Below are 22,158 nucleotides of genomic sequence, written 5' to 3'. Positions count from 1 at the left end.
ACCAGTAAATAAGTATTGAAAATGCTGAGACAGTGATCCCAGATTAGGGAGAAAGCGTTATGGGTAGGAACTTTAATAGTGTCTCACTGACCTGTTTTATTATGTTATTAGTATTGAAATTTCATTCTAAAAGGTGGCTTTAGGTCATTGTTTTATCCAATCATGCTGTACCATGCAGAATATGTTGGACTCATTCAGCCAGCAAAGATAAACTGAACTTTAAGACATTATGGAACCAGGTTGATTTGGTTGATACGGTACTACATATTGAGTCCACATTGTCAAGTTCAAAATTGGAAAACCTCCTCAATTGTTAAGACTGCACATAAAAAAACAGCAGCCAAGAATTTATGATGCCCGATGGGCAGAAAAGGACTTGTTGCAAAAGGCAAAACATTGAAATACTGAACACAAGCTCATAATCAGTACAGGGTCTGCAATCCTTTGTCATAACCAGTTTTCGCATAAGACTCTTTAATGGTTTGACTATTTTTTGAAGAGACAGTATCCCTTTTAATTGATCTACTTAGGCTGTTATATTCCAAAAATGCATGACACGATTTCTCAGAAGTCCCAAATAAACCTGCCTGATGTCTGTGGCATTGCTTTTTTTTTCTGGCATACTTTGATTAAAGGGACATTGTTGTCCTGGAGAAATATCCTACCCCACTGCAAATTTGATGTTCGAGCTTAACACCTGATCCGACTCCCACAGGATGATGCATGGGTCTTTCTAGATCACTGGGGAGCAAGTCACATTGACTAATACTTGGAATAGGCAGGCTGTCCTATGAGGAAAGATTGGACAAGTAGGCTTGTATCTGCTGGAATTCAGAAGAGTAAGAGGCGACTTGGTTGAAACATAAAAGATTCTGAAGGTCTTGACAGGGTGGATGTGGAAAGGATGTTTCCCCTATTAGGAGAATCTAGAACCAGGGGGTCACTGTTTAAAAATAAGGGGTCGCCCATTTAAGACAGAGATGAGGAGAAATTCTTTCTCTCAGAGGGTCGTGAGTCTTTGGAATTGTCTTCCTCAAAAGCCAGTGGAAGCAGAGTCTTTGAATATTTTTAAGGCAGAGGTAGATAGATTCTTGATAAGCAAGGGGATGGAAGGTTATCGGGGGTAGGTGGAAAGGTGGAGTAATCAGTTCAGCCATGAACTTATTGAATGGTGGAGCAGGCTCGAAGGGCCAAGTGGCCTACTCTTGCTCCTAATTCGTATGTTCGTATGTACGTGTATTCTTCTTAGCTCTCCTAATTCTACCACGAGGAATGGATAGAACTGCATCCCCTCATACACTGCAAGGGAGAGAACACTGCCCACTGCTCAACTCATCTGTCCACCAACCAGAACAGACATACATGTATAGACTGCATTCCATGTGAATCCAAATGGAAGGGGCCTGTATTGGAATAACTGGAGATCATAATGCATAAACCCAATATGACATATTTTATGTCATTTGAGTCCACAACTTGATTAGTTACTCATCACTGGTACGAAGTGGTACAAGAAGATGTTCATGGGAAAATCAAAACCTTAATCTCTGTAGGGCAAAAGTCTAAATTGTACATCTGAACAGCCCAGTTATTCTGATGGCGACCATATTTAACTCTTTAATAAACGACATTTTAGAAGTTTAAATGGCAAGCAACCCTGTCGGCCTTTTAAAACTTCAAGACTGATGCAGGTCCAGCACAAACAACAGTCCACGACAAATGGATTTAATGACTTACCGATTCAGACCTTTAAATGGGATACTGTTTCCTCAACACACTTGCAACATACAACTTCCTTGCTTTGACCTTACCTTCTTTCTGATCCAAGTTTCCTCTTTTTGCTTGCAATTAATAATGTGAGAATGCAGTGAAACAGATGAGCAATATTGATTAGAAAACAAGGAAAGCCAAGCTTCAGTTCCTAAACCACCCAAAGCACAAGAAAGCAATAAACTGCTAAAACATGAAACCTGCTGCCTCATATGCCAATTTGCAGGTCAGCATATCTTCATGATATGCAGCAAGCAGTCTCTGTAAGGTGCATGGAAATATTAGTTGACTGACATTTACACACAGTGTGTTTTAGGAGCTGCACTGCGGACAATTTTTAAGAAGCTCATGTTGGTAAAAAAAATGGAGATTTTGCCCTGAAAAGCAGAGTAGGACTGAATCCCGCCAAAGGCAGGTCTGCCAAATCTTTGATACTTAGATTCGGGAACGGTCCCATTAGCTTGGAAGCTGGCAAATGTTACACTGCTTTTCAAGAAAGGAGGGAGAGAGAAAACAGTGAACTACAGGCCAGTTAGCCTAACATCAGTTGTTGGGAAAATGCTGAGATCTATTATTAAGGAAGTCTTAATAATGCATTTAGAAAAGCACAGTATGATTAGAACAAGTCAACATGGTTTTACTAAAGGGAAATCCTGTTTGACAAATTTATTAGAGTTTTTTGAGGATGTAACTAGTAGGATAGATGTAGTATACGTGGATTTCCAAAAGGCATTTGATAAGATGCCACACAAGGAAAGATAAGAGCTCGTGGAGTTGGGGGTAATATATTAGCATGGATTGAGGATTGGTTAACAGATAGGAGGCAAAGAGTGGGCATAAATGGGTCATTTTCAAGTTAGCAGGCAGTGAATAGTGGAGTGCCACATGGATCAGTGCTGGGGCCTCAGCTATTTACAATCTATTAATGACACAGATGAAGAGACAGAGAGTAATGTATCTAAGTTTGTTGATGATACAAAGGTAGGCAGAAAGGTAAGTTGTGGGGAGGACTGCTAAGAGATATAGACAGGTTAAATGAGTGGGCAACAAGATGGCAGATGGAGCATAACATTGGGAAGCGTGAAGATATTCACTTTGGTCGTAAGGATAGAAAAGCAGAACATTTTTTTAAAAGGTATGAAACTTCTAAGTGTTGATGTTCAAAGAGACGTGGGTATGCTTGTACAAGAAATGCAGAAAGTTAGCATGCAGGTACAGCAAGCAATTAGGAAGGCAAATGGCATGTTGACCTTTATTGCAAGTAGATTGGAGTACAGGAATAAAGAAGTCTTGCTACAATTGTACAGGGTTTTGTTCAGACTACATCTGGAATACTGTGTGCAGTTTTGGTCTTCACATTTAAGAAAGGATAAACTTGCATTGGAGGCGGTACAGTGAAGGTTCACTAAATTGGTCCCGGAGATGAGGGGATCGTCCTATGATGAGAGGCTGAGTAAATTGCGCCTATACTCTCTGGAGTTTAGAAGAATGAGAGGCGATCTAATTGAAACATACAAGATTCCGAAGGGGATGGATAGGGTAGACACAGAGATTGTTTCCACTAGTTGGGGAATCCAAAACATGGGGGCACAGTCTCCAGATAAGGGGCCGATCATTTAGGACTGAGATGAGGAGAAATTACTTCACTCAAAGGGTTGTGAATCTTTGGAATTCTCTACTCCAGAGGGTTGTGGATGCTCCATCGTTGAATACATTTAAGGCGGATATAGACAGATTTTTGGTCTCGGGGAATCAAGGGATATGGCGAGCAGGTGGGAAAGTGGAGTTGAAGTCTAAGATCAGCCATGATCGTACTGAATGGCAGAGCAGGCTCAAGGGGTCATATGATCTACTCCTGCTCCTATTTCTTATGTTCTTGAATTGAGAGCAGTACTTGGCACTGGGCTGACTAGTGTGTTTCTAGATCTATGAAGTCCAGCGTATTTATAATAATTTCCTTCACTGAATTATTTGAAATAATTGCAAAATCACTTCCTGTCCCAACAGTGAACTGATCAGGCCAGGTCAATCCCTGGAACAGCATGTCCTAAAAACACAGCTGGAGAACAGCCATGGATGTTTGTCATTGTTTAAGTTTAAAATGATCTGTCAGTGCCGTACTGAAAGAGCAGTAGAATGGCATTTTACAACCTTCCCCTATTTCCTGCTCCATTCTACAAGACAATTAACATTGCCATATATATCATTTAAAATTGCTCGGATTTATTTTATGTCCCACTGTTTCCTAGGGAAATTTGGCAGCAGATTGACTATGCATAATGTGCTGAGCATTGTGAAATGGACAATTAGATAAATGTGCTTGCATCAGCAATTTCATGCAACTCCTGATGATCTGATAACGTGCAGTGCTTTCCTTGGATCAGCCCTGAAGTTACCTGGGGTTAACAGTATTGCACTGAATGTGAATGGGAAGCTGAGCTTCCTCAACTTTACATTTCTTCTTGAGATAGAATCCAAAAGTTGTTGCATCAAAATCCAGGAGTGATTTTCACCCAGTGGTAACGCTAAGAGAGATGGTGCTGGATTTGTATTGTGGTGAATGGGATCAACTAAATCTTTATGAGTTGTGATGTAGACAGATATTCCAAATCATAGGAAATGTCAATAGAAATCACTCCATTCTCATGGAGTATTAAGCCATTCTGCATTCTATGAAAAGATTTTGCAAACTGTTTTGAACAACACTAATATTCTAAGTAACAAAGTAACATTAGGAACAGGACTAGGCCATTCAGCCCCTCAAGCTGTTCCACCATTCAATTAGATCATGATTGATCTGGCCCTCAACTCCATTTTCCTATTTTTGCTCCATATTCCCAGAGATCCCTACCTAATAAAATTCTATCTATTTCAGTGTCGAAAGCTCCAGTGGTTCCCACATCTTTCTATAAAAGTAGATAGTGGAAACTACACTGTGCTGAGGTGGCTCAACAATCCACAACTGCCAGATACGGACTTATGTTCAACTCAGATGTGATCTTAACACTTTTGGTTCTGTCGATCTATTTTGAGTTCTAGTGTACCTCACTATTACGCCTTGAGATGGTTTATTATGTTAAAGGATCTATATAAATTATGTAAATTCAAGTTGTTGTTTAGAGTAATGTTGACTAAAGTTAACCCCATTCCAAAAGATTAGTTTTAAAATACAGCCAAACCTATTGCCTATATGCCAAGGAGTCTGTGCTTTTAGTATTCCTCTATATTCAACTATTTCAATTTACATTACGGGGTGAGTTTATAGAATTCCTTTACCATAGATGCCTGTATGCAGCAAGTACCTGACTTTCTGAGGACTTTTCTTTAAGAATCTGTGTGGACATATGTTTAATATAATGCCAGCACACCAGGATTTATTTTACCAAGTGATTAGGTTATGTGTGATGAAGTACTGCTCAAAGTGCTGAAAATGATTAATCATAAACTTTTTAAATTTGGATTGGATTGGATTGGAAAAAAGCTAATATAACGCCCTTATTCAAAAAGGGAGGGAGGCAGAAAGCAGGAAACTGTAGACCAGTTAGTTTAACATCTGTTGCTGGGAAATTGTTAGAATCTATTATAAAGGAAGTAATAACAGGACATTTAGAAAGTCAAAACGCAATCCATCAAAGTCAGCATGGTTTTATGAAGGGTAAATAGTGTTTGACTAATTTGCTAGGGTTCTTCAAGGATGTACCAAGTAAAGTGGATAATGGGGATTCTGTAGATGTAGTATATCTGGACTCCCAGAAGGCATTTGAAAACGTGCCACACAAAAGGTTAATACACAAGGTAAGATCACATGGGGTCATGGACAATTTATTAGTTTGGATAGAGGATTGGCTAACCAACAGAAAACAGAGAGTCAGGATAAATGGGTCTTTTTCTGGTTGGCAAGATGTAACTAGTGGGGTGCCACAGGGTTCGGTCCTTGGGCCCCAACTATTTACAATCAATATTAATGACTTGGATGCAGGTATAGAAGGTACTATAGCCAAATTTGCAGATGGCACTAAAATAGGTGGGATAGTAAGTTGCAATAAAGAAATAAGAAATTTACAAATGGATATGGAAAGGTTAGGTGAATGGGCCAAAATTTGGCAGATGGAGTTTAACGTGGATAAGTGTGAGGTTATCCATTTTGGTCAGAAGAATAGAAAGGCAAATTACTATCTAAATGGAGAGAAACTTCAGAGTGCTTCGGTGCAGAGGGATCTGGGTGTCGTCGTGCTTGAATCGCAGAAAACTAGTATACAGGTGCAGCAGGTAGTAAGGAAGACAAATGGAATTTTGGCATTTATTGCTAAAGGAATAGAGTATAAAAGTAGGGAAGTGTTGCTGCAACTGTACAAGGCATTGGTGAGACCAATGCGTACAGTTTTGGTCCCCTTACTTGAGGAAGGATGTAGTTGCATTGGAGGCAGTTCAGAGGAGGTTCACTAGATTGATTCTAGAGATGAGGGGTTTGTCTAATGAAGAGAGATTGAGCAGTTCAGGCCTTTACTCTCTAGAGTTTAGAAGAACGAAAGGAGATCTATTTGAGGTATATAAGATGATTAAGGGGATTGAAAAAGTAGATGTAGAGAGGATGTTTCCTCTTGTGGGGCAATCTAGAATGAGAGGTGATAGTTTTAGGATAAAGGGTAGCAGATTTAAAACAGAGATGAGGAGAAATTACTTCTCTCAAAGGGTCATGAGTCTGTAGAATTCACTACCCCAGAGTGCGTTGGATGCCAGGACATTGAGTAAATTTAAGTAGGAGATAGACCGATTTTTAATTAGTAACGGGTTGAAGGGTTACGGAGAATGGGCAGGAAAGTGGAGTTGAGGCTGAGATGAGATCAGCCAAGATGGTATTGAATGGCGGAGGAGGCTCGAGGGGCTGAATTGCCTCCTCCTGCCCCGAGTTCTTATGTTCTTAATTTGTTAATTATTCTTATTCGTGGGGAAGTTTAATTCCTGCTCAGATTTTTTGTTATGGGATGTGGGCGTCGCTGCCAAGGCCAGCATTGGTTGCCCATCCCTAATTGCCCTTGACAACTGAGTGGCTTGCTCGGCCATTTCGGAGGGCAGTTAAGAGTGAACCACATTGCAAGTGCAATTAATGGGTGAAATAAACTAAGCATTTACTATACTTTCAACTTATGTCTTACGCCTACTTTTCTTTAACAGCCAACATGTCCTCCATCATTTCTATGGGAGCATGTGCCATTAAAATATCTGTCTCCAATTCTTACATTTTTTTCAATTAGTTAACATACAAGATGTCCTCCACTATTAAAAATCAAAATGGAGGATTGCAGACAGCAATGAGAAACAGCCAAGTCTTTATTTTTGGAAATCAATAAGTAACAGTTACTTTGAAGGCTCAATCCCCGTAGCACTGCAAGTATTTCACTGAACAGAGTAGATTGAAATGGGAATCTGATCAAGGTGTTTAAAATGTAAGAGGATTTGACTGGGTAGATACAGCAAAACTATTTCCTCTGATCGGAGAATCAGAAACAAAGGTGGCATAATCTTCAAATTAAAGCTAGGCCATTCAGGCCTGAAATCAGGAAGCACTTTTTTATACAAAGGGTAGTAGAAATCTGGAATCTCACCCCCCAAAAGACTTTATGCTGGGGTCAATTGGAGCTTTCAATATTGATAGATTAACTTTTGTTAGGTAAGTGTATTAAGGGATATGGAGCAAAGGTGGCTAATTCAAGCTGAGGTGCAGACCAGCCAGAACACATTGTATTCCACTGTCACTTTCATAAATTGAATAATTGAATAAAGGTTAGCAAACTGTAGCTAGTGGGGTGCCACAGGGATCAGTGCTGGGGCCTCAAATATTTACAATCTATATTAATATTAATCAAATTTGCCTGTTTGATTAAATTTGCAAATATAAGTGGGAAAGCAAGTTGTGAGGAGGACACAGAGTCTGTAAAAGGACATAGATAGGTTAAGTGAGGCAAAAGTTTGGCAGATGGAGTACGATGTGGACAAATGTGAAGTTACCCACTTTGGTAGGAAGAATAGAAAAGCAAAATATTATTTAATTGGCGAGAGACTACAAAATGCTGTGGTATAAAGGAATCTGGGCGCCCTCATACATGAATCACAAGAGGTTAGCATGCAGGTACAGCAACTAATTAGGAAGGCAAATGGAATGTTGGACTTTATTGCCAGGGAAATGGAGTATAAAAGTAGGGAAGGCTTACTACAACTGTACAGAGCATTGGTGAGACCACAACTAGAGCACTACACACAGTTTTGGTCTCCTTATTTAAGGAAGGATATACTTGTATTGGAGACAGTTTAGACAAGGTTCACTAGGTTGACTCCTGGGATGAAGCAGTTGTCTTATCAGGAAAGGTTGAGCAGGTTGGGCCGATACTCAATGGAGTTTAGAAGAATGAGATGTGATCTTATTGAAACATATAAGATTCTGAGGGGCTTGAGAGGGTAGATGCTGAGAGGATGTCTCCCCTCATGAGGGAATCTAGAACTAGGGGGCACAGTTTCTGAATAAGGGGTCTCCCATTTAAGATGATGAAGAGGAAGAATTTGTTCTCTTAAAGGTTGATAATCTTTGGAATTCTCTAACCCAGAGAGCAATGGAGGCTGGATCATTGAATATATTCAAGGCTGAGTTTGACAAATCTTTGATCTACAAGGAAGTCAAGGGTGATGGGGGGCAGGAAGGAAAGTGGAGTTGAGGCCACGATCAGATAGCCAAGATCTTATTGAATGGTGGAGCATGCTCGAGGGGCCAAATGGCCTACTTCTGCTCCTATTTCCAAAGTTCCTATATATATATATATATATATATATATATATATATATATATATATAGTTAGTCTGCATTTCCTGTTTGTGACACATCTGTCGAACTGTAAATGTTGTACTCCTCAACGAGGCCACAAAAGCAGTTTGTAAATAATTATTTCTACTATGGCCTATTTGCTCCCTAAATGTAAAAACAAAATGAAGGAAAATCAATTTGTTGCATCCCAGGAGTCTGTCTTTCTTTTCTTCAGATATTATGATTTTGTTATACGTGAAGCCAACTTTTCAAAACATTGCTTAGGGGCTAAGCACTGAGAGGACAAGAGGGGTTTTAGCTACAGCTGAGACAAGTTGAAGCTTTTGGGATTTCCACCACTTGGTTAATGTTGAATAGAGAATAGCAAACGGAGGGTCTCCACTTGAAGTGGCTACTGAAAATGCTGAAACTGCACTCAAACCTGAAGCAGACATTGAAAGTATGGGGCCTGCACTTAAAATGGGGTGGGGAAGGAGGTGGTTTTCCCACGTACAACTGAGTCCTTCCTTTTTAGACTTTTTTGAAAACAAACAGTAAAAAAATTATCCTCTTGACTTCCCTCCCTGTTTAAATAATTTTCATTTGAACAGGCAGTTCTACTTTTAGTTTATGTGAAATTTTGAATGTGTTTAAAGAAGTGTCAAACACAGTAAATCAGAACATTTCGTGTCTCATTATGCCCTGCCAACCATCTGCTGTTTACTTCACTATTCACTTCTTTACAGTCTCACATGCAAAAAGAATGATGGAAGCAAAGCAATTGGCCATCGAAGACTCAAAGCTGTTGGCAACTAAAGTAGGACTCCGTAGATAGATATTGTGGATATGTTCCATATAATTATGAATTTTTAAGAATGTCATTAGTGACCTCCTCTGTGGGGTCCTGTGCATCTTCAATTTCACCTGGAAAACTTGCTGGGATGATCTCACCTTTTGAAGATCCTCTCCAGCTTCTTAACATGAATGTCTATCTGCCAAGCACCCCACTCCCCTGCTTTCAGCAAGTTTTTGTGAAAGGCACATCAAAAATTCAGCAAAAACCAAGAGGAAAAGAAAGACAGATAGCTTGCTCTTTATGAATGACTTGTACACAGATAAATCACAATGATAAGAAGGTATAGAACTTCAAAGAGGTTTTCTATCCTATGATGCCTCAGTGAATCCATTCCAAGGCTCAGCTCCTGAAATGGCTCCACAGAGCAGCCTTGAAATGAATACATTTTGAAAATAAAACACAACAATTTGAAGAGCTGTTTAAAAAATATGTATACATAGATCTTAAATGTTTACTTCATTACAGCTAATGTTGTAACTCTCTTCTCTATTTATGGAATCCTAATGTATTTATGTTAACATTAAGAGACATTTACCGGCTTTTGTAGTGACCTGATTTCTTCTTCTTTTTCTTCTTGGGTGGTGGTGAGGGAGAACTACTTGATTTCCTCTTCAGACTTCATCAGCATGAGAAGGGAAAAATTGTTCAGACAAAAAGACACAGAAGTTAATTAATGTGGGATAAGAAACCTTTCTATATAATTACATAGATTTTACAGTATAGAAAGAGACTACTCAGCCCAACCCAATGGGCGGCACAGTGGCGCAGTGGTTAGCACAGCAGCCTCACAGCTCCAGCAACCCGGGTTCAATTCTGGGTACTGCCTGTGTGGAGTTTGCAAGTTCTCCCTGTGTCTGCGTGGGTTTCCTCCGGGTGCTCCGGTTTCCTCCCACAGCCAAAAGACTTGCAGGTTGATAGGTAAATTGGCCATTATAAATTGTCCCTAGTATAGGTAGGTGGTAGGGGAATATAGGGACAGGGGACAGGTGAGGATATGGTAGGAATATGGGATAAGTGTAGGATTAGTATAAATGGGTGGTTAATGGTCGGCACAGACTCGGTGGGCCAAAGGGCCTGTTTCAGTGCTGTATCTCTAAATCAAAAATAAATCAAATCAAAAACCAGTCTATGCCAGTGTTTATGCTCCAGGCAAGTCTCCCCCATTTTATTTACTGCATCTGACACTATCAACATATTCTTCTATACCTTTCCTTCTCATGTATTTATCTAGCTTTCCCTTACATGCATCTATGCTATACACTTCAACACCTCCATATATGGGCTCACACTAGGCTGGCTCCTGCTCTCCTCATTAAAAGGATCCAAAACTCAAATATGTTATGACCAAAGCAGGAGTAATGCGCTGTTAATTCAGTCCCACTACTCCGCAGGTCATAGCATATTAGTAAAGATTCCCACCTACCGGAAAGTAGCCAAATTAAACACTCTATTTGTCTCCCAGAATAAAGCACACCAAACCAGGTTTCTTTAATCAACAACAAAATTAATTATTTATTAATAAACTAAGTCTTAAACAATAATGAGATAACTCTATATGTGAAAAGATTCTTTTCAAAACTTCTTATTCTTCCTAACCCTCATGCACATACGTATACATTCAAAAAATAGGTTAACCGGCAGAAAAGGATGTTTTAGTTTAAACTGTTTCTTAGGCATAATAAAATAATTAGGTTGTCACGTTCTGGTAGGATATTTCTGGGTTGGTGAGGTGTCCCAGAGTTGAACAGTCGGATGCCACTCGAAGTCTCTCCAGGCGAGGTTGATGAACAGTCTGTGATGGGTAGGCATTCACGGCACTTGGTCCGCAGCAGGCATCACCCTTTCAGCAAAGGGTGTAGCAACAAGTCTACTTGGGTTTTGAAATAGCAGTCTAGCAACATAAGCTTTCTTGAGCTTTCAGGATCTCCCAAAACATAAGAGGCACCAGGAATCACTCCAGAGGAAGAAATTTTTCAGCGACTGGAGGCAATAGGAATCTGCTACCTTTTAAAATGCAGGGCTTCCTCTCAGCAAAGCAGCCTTTCTCCACGGAGAGCAGAAACTCCTCTTTTCCTGGGTCTTTTCCTCTCCAGGGGTCTTTTCCTCTCCAGGCAGACCACTGCCACCACCTCAAATGTCGAATTTCTTTTTACAAGAGAGGCAAGCCTTCTTTTTCAGGGAGAGGTCTTTTTTCTGGTCTGCAAAAACACAGGTCCCAGCCAGTTTTTTCTGCCTCCTGCCTATCTAGCACTGGCCTTTCACAAGGCAAACGTGAATCTGATCTCTAACAATAAGTCATGTGATCTGTCATTTCCCTGTGCTGTTGTTTGGAGCAGGTGTCTTGCAGTCTGTCCCACTCAGTTCAAACACCAGGTTTCAGCATTCAATGTTCACAGAAAAATCCTTTACTCAGTTTTTAAACACACACAGAATTCTTAGCTTTCAAAATAAAAAAACAAAAACTCTTGTGACAAATAACAAAATAAAAATAGTTACTGAGCTGAGGCCACTTGATTTCCCATAGAGTGTGAAGGCCAGTCTGTTCACAGCACAATTCCATTACAATGTTTCCTCTAAGGTGATGCTGCATGCACTTATGAGCTAAGACACATACAATGACATACAAAGGATTCAAATACCACTTGTTATACCACATGAATGGGATTTTTATCCTTCTGCTTCCCAAATGGTGTGCTATGAAAATCTAGCACCTCTAATAATGGAAGGGATAAAGATTGGTTTGCCTGTCCAGAAGAATTTACCATCAGCATCGGGGATTTAAACTCTAGTTTTTTTTTCACAAAGTGAAGTTGGAAGTCTTTTATCTTTGCTAATATTATCATTTGAGGATCTGGCTTCCATGAGGTACTGTGCCTAATGAAGTGAGCAAAACTGATTACCCAACATTAGTAAAGCCATTAATTCATGGTGCTATAGCTTCTACTGTGCATGTTAATTCAGAGCCCTTGCACAGTCAGGCTCATATACTGCTCTCAACTAATCTCCTCATGGCATCTTCAGTGCTTACTATCAAAGGGACAGACTTTGGGAGGAAAAAGAAGTGAATGGAAGTATATCCTAAATGATAACATCCTTAATGGAGGGACAGAGATAGAGGGGAGCAGACACATAGATCATTAAAGGTGAAGGTAGAAACGGCGATAAAAAGGTGAATGGGTTTCTGGGTTTTATACTTGGGGGATGAAATATAAAAGCCAAGTGATGTTGACTTTGCACAAGACATTGGCGAGGCTTCTTTTGGAGTATAGTGTGCAGTAATGGGCACTCCTTTGCAGAAAGCACATCAAAACCACAGAAAGGATTGAGTAATGAGTAATAAGATTGAGTCTAGTGGTTATGCTATTGGATGAGCAACCCAAAGACAGTGACTTCAAATACCACCATGGTAAAGAGTGAATCAAATTCAATAAATCTTGAATTTGTGTACTTGCTTTCATATAGTTGGTTCACTAACATCCTTTAAGGGAAGAGAACCTGCAGTTTCTACCCAAACTATCCTACACACGACTCCAGTCCCACAATATGTGGTTGACTGTTAGTGTGATTCTGAAGTGGGCTACTTAGCCACTCAGTGATAAAACAATTCCTGCAAAACAGGATAAGAAAGACGTCAATTCGAGCTATCAGAATGACATGCAGGACCAGGTCAAGATTCAGGCCAATCAATCTTGAAAAGTCTTTCTCATTAACATTTAGGGACAGGTGCCCAAGTTGGGAGATCTGCCCCACAGACTAATGAAGTAATAGCAAGGCATGGTTGTACTCAGAATTATAGGTATCAGCTAACATCCCAGACTCCTCCATCTCTATCCCAGTTTTTTTTTATATGTTCATGGGGTGTTGGCATTGCTGGCTAGGCCAACATTTATTGCCCATCCCTAATTGCCCTTGAGAAGGTGGTGGTGAGCTGCCTTCTTAAACCACTGCAACTTTTGGGGTGTAGGTACACTCACAGTGCTGTTAGGAAGTGAGCTCTAGGATTTTGACCCAACGACAGTGAAGGAACGGCGATATAGTTCCAAGTCAGGATGGTGTGTGGCTTGGAGGGGAACTTGCAGGTGGTGGTGTTCCCATGCATCTGCTGCCCTTGTCCTTCTAGGTGGTAGAGGTTGCAGGTTTGGAAGATGCTGTCAAAGGAGCTTTGGTGAGTTGCTACAGTGCATCTTGTTGATGGTACACACTGCTGCCACTGTGCATCGGTGGTGGAGGGAGTGAATGCTGAAGATGGTGGATGGGGTGCCAATCAAGCAGGCTGCTTTGTAGTGGATGATGTTGAGCTTCTTGAGTGTTGTTGGAGCTGCACCCATCCAGGCAAGTGGAGAATATTCCATCACTCCTGACTTGTGCCTTGTAGATGGTGGACAGGCTTTGGGGAGTCAGGAGGTAAGTTACTCGCTATAGAATTCCTCGCCTCTGATCTGCCTTTGTAGCCACAGTATTTATGTGGCTGGTCCAGTTCAGTTTCTGGTTATTGGTAACCCCCAGGATGTTGATAGTGGGGGATTCAGCAATGGTAATGCCATTGAACATCAAGGAGAGATGGTTAGATTTGCTCTTTTTTGATATGGTTATTGCCTGGCACATGTGTAGCGCGAATGTTACTTGCCACTTATCAGCCCAAGCCAGAATATTGTCCAGGTCTTGCTGCATCTGGACATGGGCTGCTTCAGTATCTGAGGAGTTGTGAATGGTGCTGAGACTTCTCTAGATCTTTACTGGAGAGAGGGAGAGAGAGAGAGCTGTTCCCTTGATGGCTTTCAGCCACTATCTGCTTTCTGACTGACAAAAGCTAGCCTCTCCAAAGCTGCACAATAGTCACATGACATTACCAAACCACTTTGTTGGGTTGGTGAGGCTGTTCCAGAAAATTCACTGAGATTCAAGGCGCTACACCTTAAGCTGTTCAGTCACACTTGGAGGGGTTGGCTCTTTCAAAGTCAATGGGTGTCGATGGTGCTTGACAACTGTGTTGACAAAGCCATTTTTGGTAATTTAATCAGAGAGCACCCCATTGTTCTGGCAAGATTGAATCAGTCATTTTGTCTCCCATCTAATCCTTTGGTGTTTCAAATGCAAATTTTCGTGGCCATCTTGACTGCAAGGTTACTCTTTTAAAAGAAGTTATTTGTAAGAATTTCCAGCAAATGTCTCAGGCAAAGTTCCAATCGATGACATTAATATTTCCCTTTAGCATATGGGTTTTCATAACAGTTGGAAGACATGTCTGCTGACTATAGCACCAATAGAAGCTTGCAAAAGCAAAATTTTATATCCTAGTGAAGACATTACCTTTTGTGTAACATGACACCGCCACTATACTAAATGGAACAGGTCCAATCTAGACATCATAGCTGGGGTAAAGATAGTGCAAAAGGACCAGCAGAAACAGAATTTCATACCATCACAATAGAATTAGAATTAGAATTAGAATTAGAATATTACAGCGCAGTACAGGCCCTTCGGCCCTCGATGTTGCGCCGATCATCTGACCTACACTATTCCATTTACATCCATATGTCTATCCAATGACCACTTAAATGCCCTTAAAGTTGGCGAGTCTACTACTGTTGCAGGCAGGGCGTTCCACGCCCCTACTACTCTCTGCGTAAAGAAACTACCTCTGACATCTGTCCTATATCTTTCACCCCTCAACTTAAAGCTATGTCCCCTCGTGTTTGCCATCCTCATCCGAGGAAAAAGACTCTCACTATCCACCCTATCTAACCCTCTGATTATCTTGTATGTCTCTATTAAGTCACCTCTCCTCCTCCTTCTCTCTAACGAAAACAACCCCAAGTCCCTCAGCCTTTCCTCGTAAGACCTTCCTTCCATACCAGGCAACATCCTAGTAAATCTCCTCTGCACCCTTTCCAAAGCTTCGACATCCTTCCTATAATGCGGTGACCAGAACTGCACGCAATACTCCAGGTGCGGCCTCACCAGAGTTTTGTACAGCTGCATCATGACCCCGTGGCTCTGAAACTCGATCCCCCTACTAATAAAGGCTAACACACCATATGCCTTCTTAACAGCCCTATTAACCTGGGTAGCAACTTTCAGGGATTTATGTACCTGGATACCAAGATCTCTCTGCTCATCTACACTACCAAGAATCTTCCCATTAGCCCAGTACTCTGCATTGCTGTTACTCCTTCCAAAGTGAATCACCTCACACTTCTCCGCATTAAACTCCATTTGCCATCTCTCAGCCCAGCTCTGCAGCCTATCTATGTCCCTCTGTACCCTACAACACCCTTCGACACTATCCACAACTCCACCGACCTTCGTGTCATCCGCAAATTTACTAACTCACCCTTCTACACCCTCATCCAGGTCGTTTATAAAAATGACAAACAGCAGTGGCCCCAAAACAGAACCTTGCGGTACACCACTAGTAACTAAACTCCAGGATGAACATTTGCCATCAACCACCACCCTCTGTCTTCTTTCAGCTAGCCAATTTCTGATCCAAAGCTCTAAATCACCTTCAACCCCATACTTGCGTATTTTCTGCAATAGCCTACCGTGGGGAACCTTATCAAACGCCTTACTGAAATCCATATACACCACATCCACGGCTTTACCCTCATCCACCTGTTTGGTCACCTTCTCGAAAAACTCAATAAGGTTTGTGAGGCACGACCTACCTTTCACAAAACCGTGCTGACTATCGCAAATGAACTTATTCTTTTCAAGATGATTATAAATCCTGTCTCTTATAACCTTTTCCAACATTTTACCCACAACCGAAGTAAGGCTCACAGGTCTATAATTACCAGGGCTGTCTCTACTCCCCTTCTTGAACAAGGGGACAACATTTGCTATCCTCCAGTCCTCCGGCACTACTCCTGTCGACAATGACGACTTGAAGATCAACAACAACGGCTCTGCAATCTCCTCCCTGGCTTCCCAGAGAATCCTAGGATAAATCCCATCTGGCCCAGGGGACTTATCTATTTTCACTCTTTCCAAAATTGCTAACACCTCCTCCTTGTGAATCTCAATCCCATCTAGCCTAGTAGGCTGTATCTCAGTAATCTCCTCGGCAACATTTTCTTTCTCTACTGTAAATACTGACGAAAAATATTCATTTAACGCTTCCCCTATCTCCTCTGATTCCGCACACAACTTCCCACTACTATCCTTGATTGGCCCTGTTCTAACTCTTATCATTCGTTTATTCCTGATATACCTATAGAAAGCCTTAGGGTTTTCTTTGATCCTATCCGCCAATGACTTCTCGTGTCCTCTCCTTGCTCTTCTTAGCCCTCCCTTTAGATCCTTCCTGGCTAGCTTGTAACTCTCAAGCGCCCTAACTGAGCCTTCACGTCTCATCCTAACATAAGCCGCCCTCTTCCTCTTGACAAGCGCTTCAACTTCTTGAGTAAACCACGGCTCCCTTGCTCGACAACTTCCTCCCTGCCTGACAGGTACATACTTATCAAGGACACGCATTAGCTGCTCCTTGAATAAGCTCCACATTTCGTTTGTGCCCATCCCCGGCAGTTTCCTTCCCCATCCTACACATCCTAAATCTTGCCTAATCGCGTCATAATTTCCTTTCCCCCAGCTATAATTCTTGCCCTGCGGTATATACCTGTCCCTGCCCATCGCTAAGGTAAACCTAACCGAATTGTGATCACTATCGCCAAAGTGCTCACCTACATCTAAATCAAACACCTGGCCGGGTTCATTACCCAGTACCAAATCCAATGTGGCATCGCCCCTGGTTGGCCTGTCCACATACTGTGTCAGAAAACCCTCCTGCACACACTGGACAAAAACAGACCCATCTAAAGTACTCGAACTATAGTATTTCCAGTCAATATTTGGAAAGTTAAAGTCCCCCATAACCACTACCCTGTTACTCTCGCTCCTGTCGAGAATCATCTTCGCTATCCTTTCCTCTACATCTCTGGAACTATTCGGAGGTCTATAGAAAACTCCCAACAGGGTGACCTCTCCTCTCCTGTTTCTAACCTCGGCCCATACTACCTCAGTAGACGAGTCCTCAAACGTCCTTTCTGCCGCTGTAATACTTTCCTTGATTAACAATGCCACACCCCCCCCTCTTTTACCCTCTTCTCTGTTCTTTCTGAAACATCTAAATCCCGGAACCTGCAACATCCATTCCTGCCCCTGCTCTACCCATGTCTCCGAAATGGCCACAACATCAGGATCCCAGGTACCAACCCATGCTGCAAGCTCACCCACCTTATTCCGGATGCTCCTGGCGTTGAAGTAGACACACTTTAAACCAAGTTCTTGCTTGCCAGTGCCCTCTTGCGTCCCTGTAACCTTATCCCCTACCTCACTACTCTCAACAGCCTGTACACTGGCACTGCAATTTAGGTTCCCATTCCCCTGCTGATTTAGTTTAAACCCCCCCGAAGAGCACTAACAAATCTCCCCCCCAGGATATTGGTACCCCTCTGGTTCAGGTGAAGACCATCCTGTTTGTAGAGGTCCCACCTACCCCAGAAAGAGCCCCAATTATCCAGGAAACCAAAACCCTCCCTCCTACACCATCCCTGCAGCCACGTGTTCAACTCCTCTCTCTCCCTATTCCTCTCTTCGCTAGCACGTGGCACAGGCAACAACCCAGAGATAACAACTCTGGTTGTTCTCGCTCTAAGCTTCCACCCTAGCTCCCTGAATTTCTGCCTTAAATCCCCATCTCTCTTCCTACCTATGTCGTTGGTGCCTATGTGGACCACGACTTGGGGGTGCTCCCCCTCCCCCTTAAGGATCCCAAAAACACGATCGGAGACATCACGTACCCTGGCACCTGGGAGGCAACACACCAACCGTGAGTCTCTCTCGTTCCCACAGAACCTCCTATCTGTTCCCCTAACTATGGAGTCCCCAATGACTAATGCTCTGCTCCTCTTCCCTTTTCCCTTCTGAGCAACAGGGACAGACTCTGTGCCAGAGACCTGCACCCCATTGCTTACCCCTGGTAAGTCGTCCCCCCCAACAGTATCCAAAACGGTATACCTGTTGTTGAGGGAAACGGCCACAGGGGATCCCTGCACTGCCTGCTGGTTCCCTTTCCTTCCCCTGACGGTAACCCATCTACCTACTTCTTTTACCTGAGGTGTGACTGCCTCCCTATAACTCCTGTCAATAATCCCCTCCGCCTCTCGAATGATCCGAAGTTCATCCAGCTCCAGCTCCAGTTCCCTAACGCGGTCTGCGAGGAGCTGGAGTTGGGTGCACTTCCCGCAGATGCAGTCAGCAGGGACACTCTTGGCGACCCCTACCTCCCACATTCTGCAGGAGGAACATACAACTGCCTTTACCTCCATTCCCACTATTCTAGATTCCCAATAAATCTACTGAAAAACCAAACGAAAAAAAAGTCAAAACTTGTTCGCTTAGCAATCCGACGGACTGAAGTTTTAAATAAAAAGCTTACCTTATCAACACCCTAGAGTCCTTTTTTTTTGGTTAGAGGAGGAGGGTGGGTGGGAGACACTACACGTGTAGTGTCTCGGGTACTGCCACTGCCCAAATAAATAGTTTTCCCCTACCCAGCAGTCCCCGGTCCTCCGAAACAAAAAAGGGATTAACTTGTAACTGACTGAAATTGACCGCTCAGCTGAAAGTCCGCTCCGCACCCCGTTCTATCAAGGCTGCTCCTCGCAAAAGACAAAGATTTTAAAACTGCCCAAATAAATAGTTTTCCCCTACCCAGCAGTCCCCGGTCCTCCGAAACAAAAAAGGGATTAACTTGTAACTGACTGAAATTGACCGCTCAGCTGAAAGTCCGCTCCGCACCCCGTTCTATCAAGGCTGCTCCTCGCAAAAAAAAAAAAAAAATAGCATCATGGCCTAGCAAATCCCACACTCCTCTATTACCATTAAGCTGGCTCAAAGGGGAGTGTAGAAGGGCATGCCAGGAGCAACACCAGGCATATCACAGAATGAGGTACCAGCTTAGTGAATCTCTAACAAAGGGTTATCTATGTCCTAGCCACAAAAAACAAGATCAATCCTACTAAGCCATTTACTGCCGTATCAACCTCCTCCCAATCGTCAGCTAATTAATGGCACAAGTTATCAAAAGTGTTATCGCGTGGAAACAACTCACCAATAACCTGCTCAATGATGCTTAGTTCAGGTTTTACCAGAACCAGCAGTTTGCACCACACCTCCTCACAGCCTTGATCCAAACATGAACACAAAAGCTAAATGACAACTGAAAATACATCATCTTTATTAATTGCCATGAATCATACAGAAACAAAGAAAGACTTATAATGAAAGATTTCACTTGGTAGATTCGCAATTGTATGGAATGAGATGCAAAGGGCTGGATTTTGTGCAGGAGGCGGGGCTCCCGGAGCTGGGCTGAAAAGGTGGGGGGATCTCCACCTCTGCATTTTTTCAGCCCACGGAGCGATCCTCTGGTCTTTTGGGGTGAAAGTTTAAGGAGGCGGGAACCCCACCCCTTTAAACACTTAACAGGGACGGGGATCCCGCCCTGGAAAGCTGCCGGCCAATCACAGAGACAGCAGCTCAGCAGTATTGGCGGCGCCAGCGGGAGCGGTGGCCACTGCCGGTACTGCAGAGGCCTCGGACCCAGGCCCAGTGCTGGAACCCCGGAGAAGAGGTCGCTGGGGCCAGTCCGGAAGGCCAAGGCGAAGGGGGATCAGTGTTCATTCCGGGGGTGGGGGGTCCCGGGGGGTGAAATGGTTCCCGGTGGGGGTCCTCCACGGGCCACAAATTGCCCATGGAAGAGTGCCCTCCACCCAAGCCCGCAGGGAGGGCGCCTCATTTTCCAATAACCCTCATTAATCAATAAATATCAGCACAGATTTAAAAATAAACAATGCCAAAAATCAGAAATAAAAACAAAAAGTGTGGGAAAGATTCCAGCGAGAAGAGGCCCGTAATTGACCCTTAATGGGCCACTTAAGGTCCTCAAGTGGCCTCTGGGCAGGAAGGCCATAGTCGGCCTACCCCTTCCCCAGGAGAAGCGGAACTAGCAATCTCGCCGTCGGGTTCCGTGGTGGCCGCTGCTGTTCAAATTCTCTGGCCCACCCCGCCACGAAACCTGCCGTCGGGAGGAGAAGAAGATCCGGCCCAAAGTATCAGTAAGATAGCAAAGTAAAGAGTTAAACTTGTTAGCTCCATGGAAAAAGCACTCATTGGGGGTAATTTTAAGCTCTCCTCCAAGGTGGATTTGAAAGCAGGGATAGCATATGATCGGGTGGGATGGTGGAGGGGACGACCCCGCCACCTTCCCGCCTTCGCCGAAATCAAGTCTAGAACGAGAAGGCCTTATCCTGCCGCCGCCCCAATTAGCCCAGCAGTGGACGGGCCTGCCGCCCCACAGGAAGCATGGCAAGAAATGTGTGGGTTGCTTACCAGCTCAGGCAGCTGGGTAGGGGGTGGTGGTCTTTCATTGAAAGACACTTAGTGCCTGAATGAGGGACTCGGCATTGGGAATAGGGGGCCCGCTGAGAGCCACCCCCTTGCCTTTGCTGACGATCCCCCCCATACCCCCAACCCTGTGACCCCCACCCCGCAAGACCTCTCACGCCCTATCTGTGGCCTGGGTCCAGCACCATTCCTAGGCCTTGAATGGGTACTCCACTGGCAGCAGCCACTGCCTCCATGGTGGCGCTGCTCAGTTAAAGAGCTGCTGGCCTCTGATTGGCCGGCAGCTCAGAGGTCGAGACTTCCGTCGCCGGAGTTCTTGATCCCGTGGACAGTCTAGTGTTGTCCAGTTAAATGCCTAATTGGCACTTGACTCGGTGGGCCTCCCACAGAATGGGCGATGTGGGGCTCTTGGTGCAGGTCGAGACCCCTGTCGCCCAGATAAAATCCCAGCCATTAAGTAAGGAAAATTAAAGTTATTGATAAAGGACAAGTCAATTAAATTCTTCTTAAGCGGAGTTGTATTTTAACGTTTAAATAATTATATAATGTAGAATTGTGTAGATCGTCAAGGAGGGAGTAAGCAAAATTTCTAAAAACTGGCAATTTGCAGTGAGTATTTGGATTCGTAAAGGCCTCAAATACTGAGAACCTTAACATGTTTGAATTCCCAACTAACCATCATCAGGCGTGGCTGTGCCTTTATATGTTTAATAAATCTATGCCAACCAATTTTCAATGTTTTACAGCCTTATGAAAACCTTACACTCAGAGTTTGGCCTGCTGAAGAGGGCAGTTCAGGATCACCAGAAATCTGAAATATTTGTATTTGATCATTCAAATTTATTTGGAAGGCAAAGTGCCATAAATGCTATCTAATTTAATTGGATACATGGGAGATGAAATTTAAGGCAGAGAAGTGTGAAATTATACATTTTGGTAGAAGGAATGTGGAGAGGCAAAGGAGGTGCAGGAGTAGAGGCACTTGGCGGTATATGTGCACTAATCATTGAAAGTGTCAGGGCGGGTTGAGAAAGCAGTTAATAAGGCATACTAGATCCTGGGCTTTATAAATAGAGACATACAGTACAAAAGCAAGGACATTATGGTAAACCTTTATAAAGCACTGGTTCTGCCTCAACTGGAGTATTGTGTCCAATTCCGAGCATTGCATTTTATGAACGATGGGAAGGCATTAGAGAAGATGCAGGAAAGATTTACGAGAATGGTTCCAGGGATGAGGGACTTCAGTTACATGGATAGACTGGAGAAGCTGGGGCTGTTCTCCTTGGAGAGAAGGTTGAGAGGAGATTTGACAGAGGTTTCCAAG

General features: G+C 43.1%; 1 protein-coding gene across 3 annotated transcripts in view; it reads right to left on the bottom strand.

Moving 5' to 3' along the window:
* The window catches only part of LOC137346577 (serine/arginine repetitive matrix protein 3-like), a 372,584-nt gene that overhangs the window by 85,190 nt on the left and 265,236 nt on the right, over window positions 1–22,158 (bottom strand). For all 3 annotated transcript variants that reach the window (XR_010968731.1, XR_010968732.1, XM_068010094.1), the window contains exon 3: window positions 9,958–10,038. Coding sequence is in view for 1 of the 3 variants with exons in the window: in XM_068010094.1 (XP_067866195.1) it covers window positions 9,958–10,038 (81 nt within the window). In the remaining 2 variants the exon portion in view is untranslated. The remainder of the gene's footprint in view (window positions 1–9,957; window positions 10,039–22,158) is intronic.

This window comes from Heterodontus francisci, chromosome 30 (genome assembly GCF_036365525.1).
Source record: "Heterodontus francisci isolate sHetFra1 chromosome 30, sHetFra1.hap1, whole genome shotgun sequence".
NCBI lineage: Eukaryota > Metazoa > Chordata > Chondrichthyes > Heterodontiformes > Heterodontidae > Heterodontus > Heterodontus francisci.
Note: the sequence above shows the minus strand (reverse complement) of the source record. Positions and strands in the feature narration are given on the sequence as shown.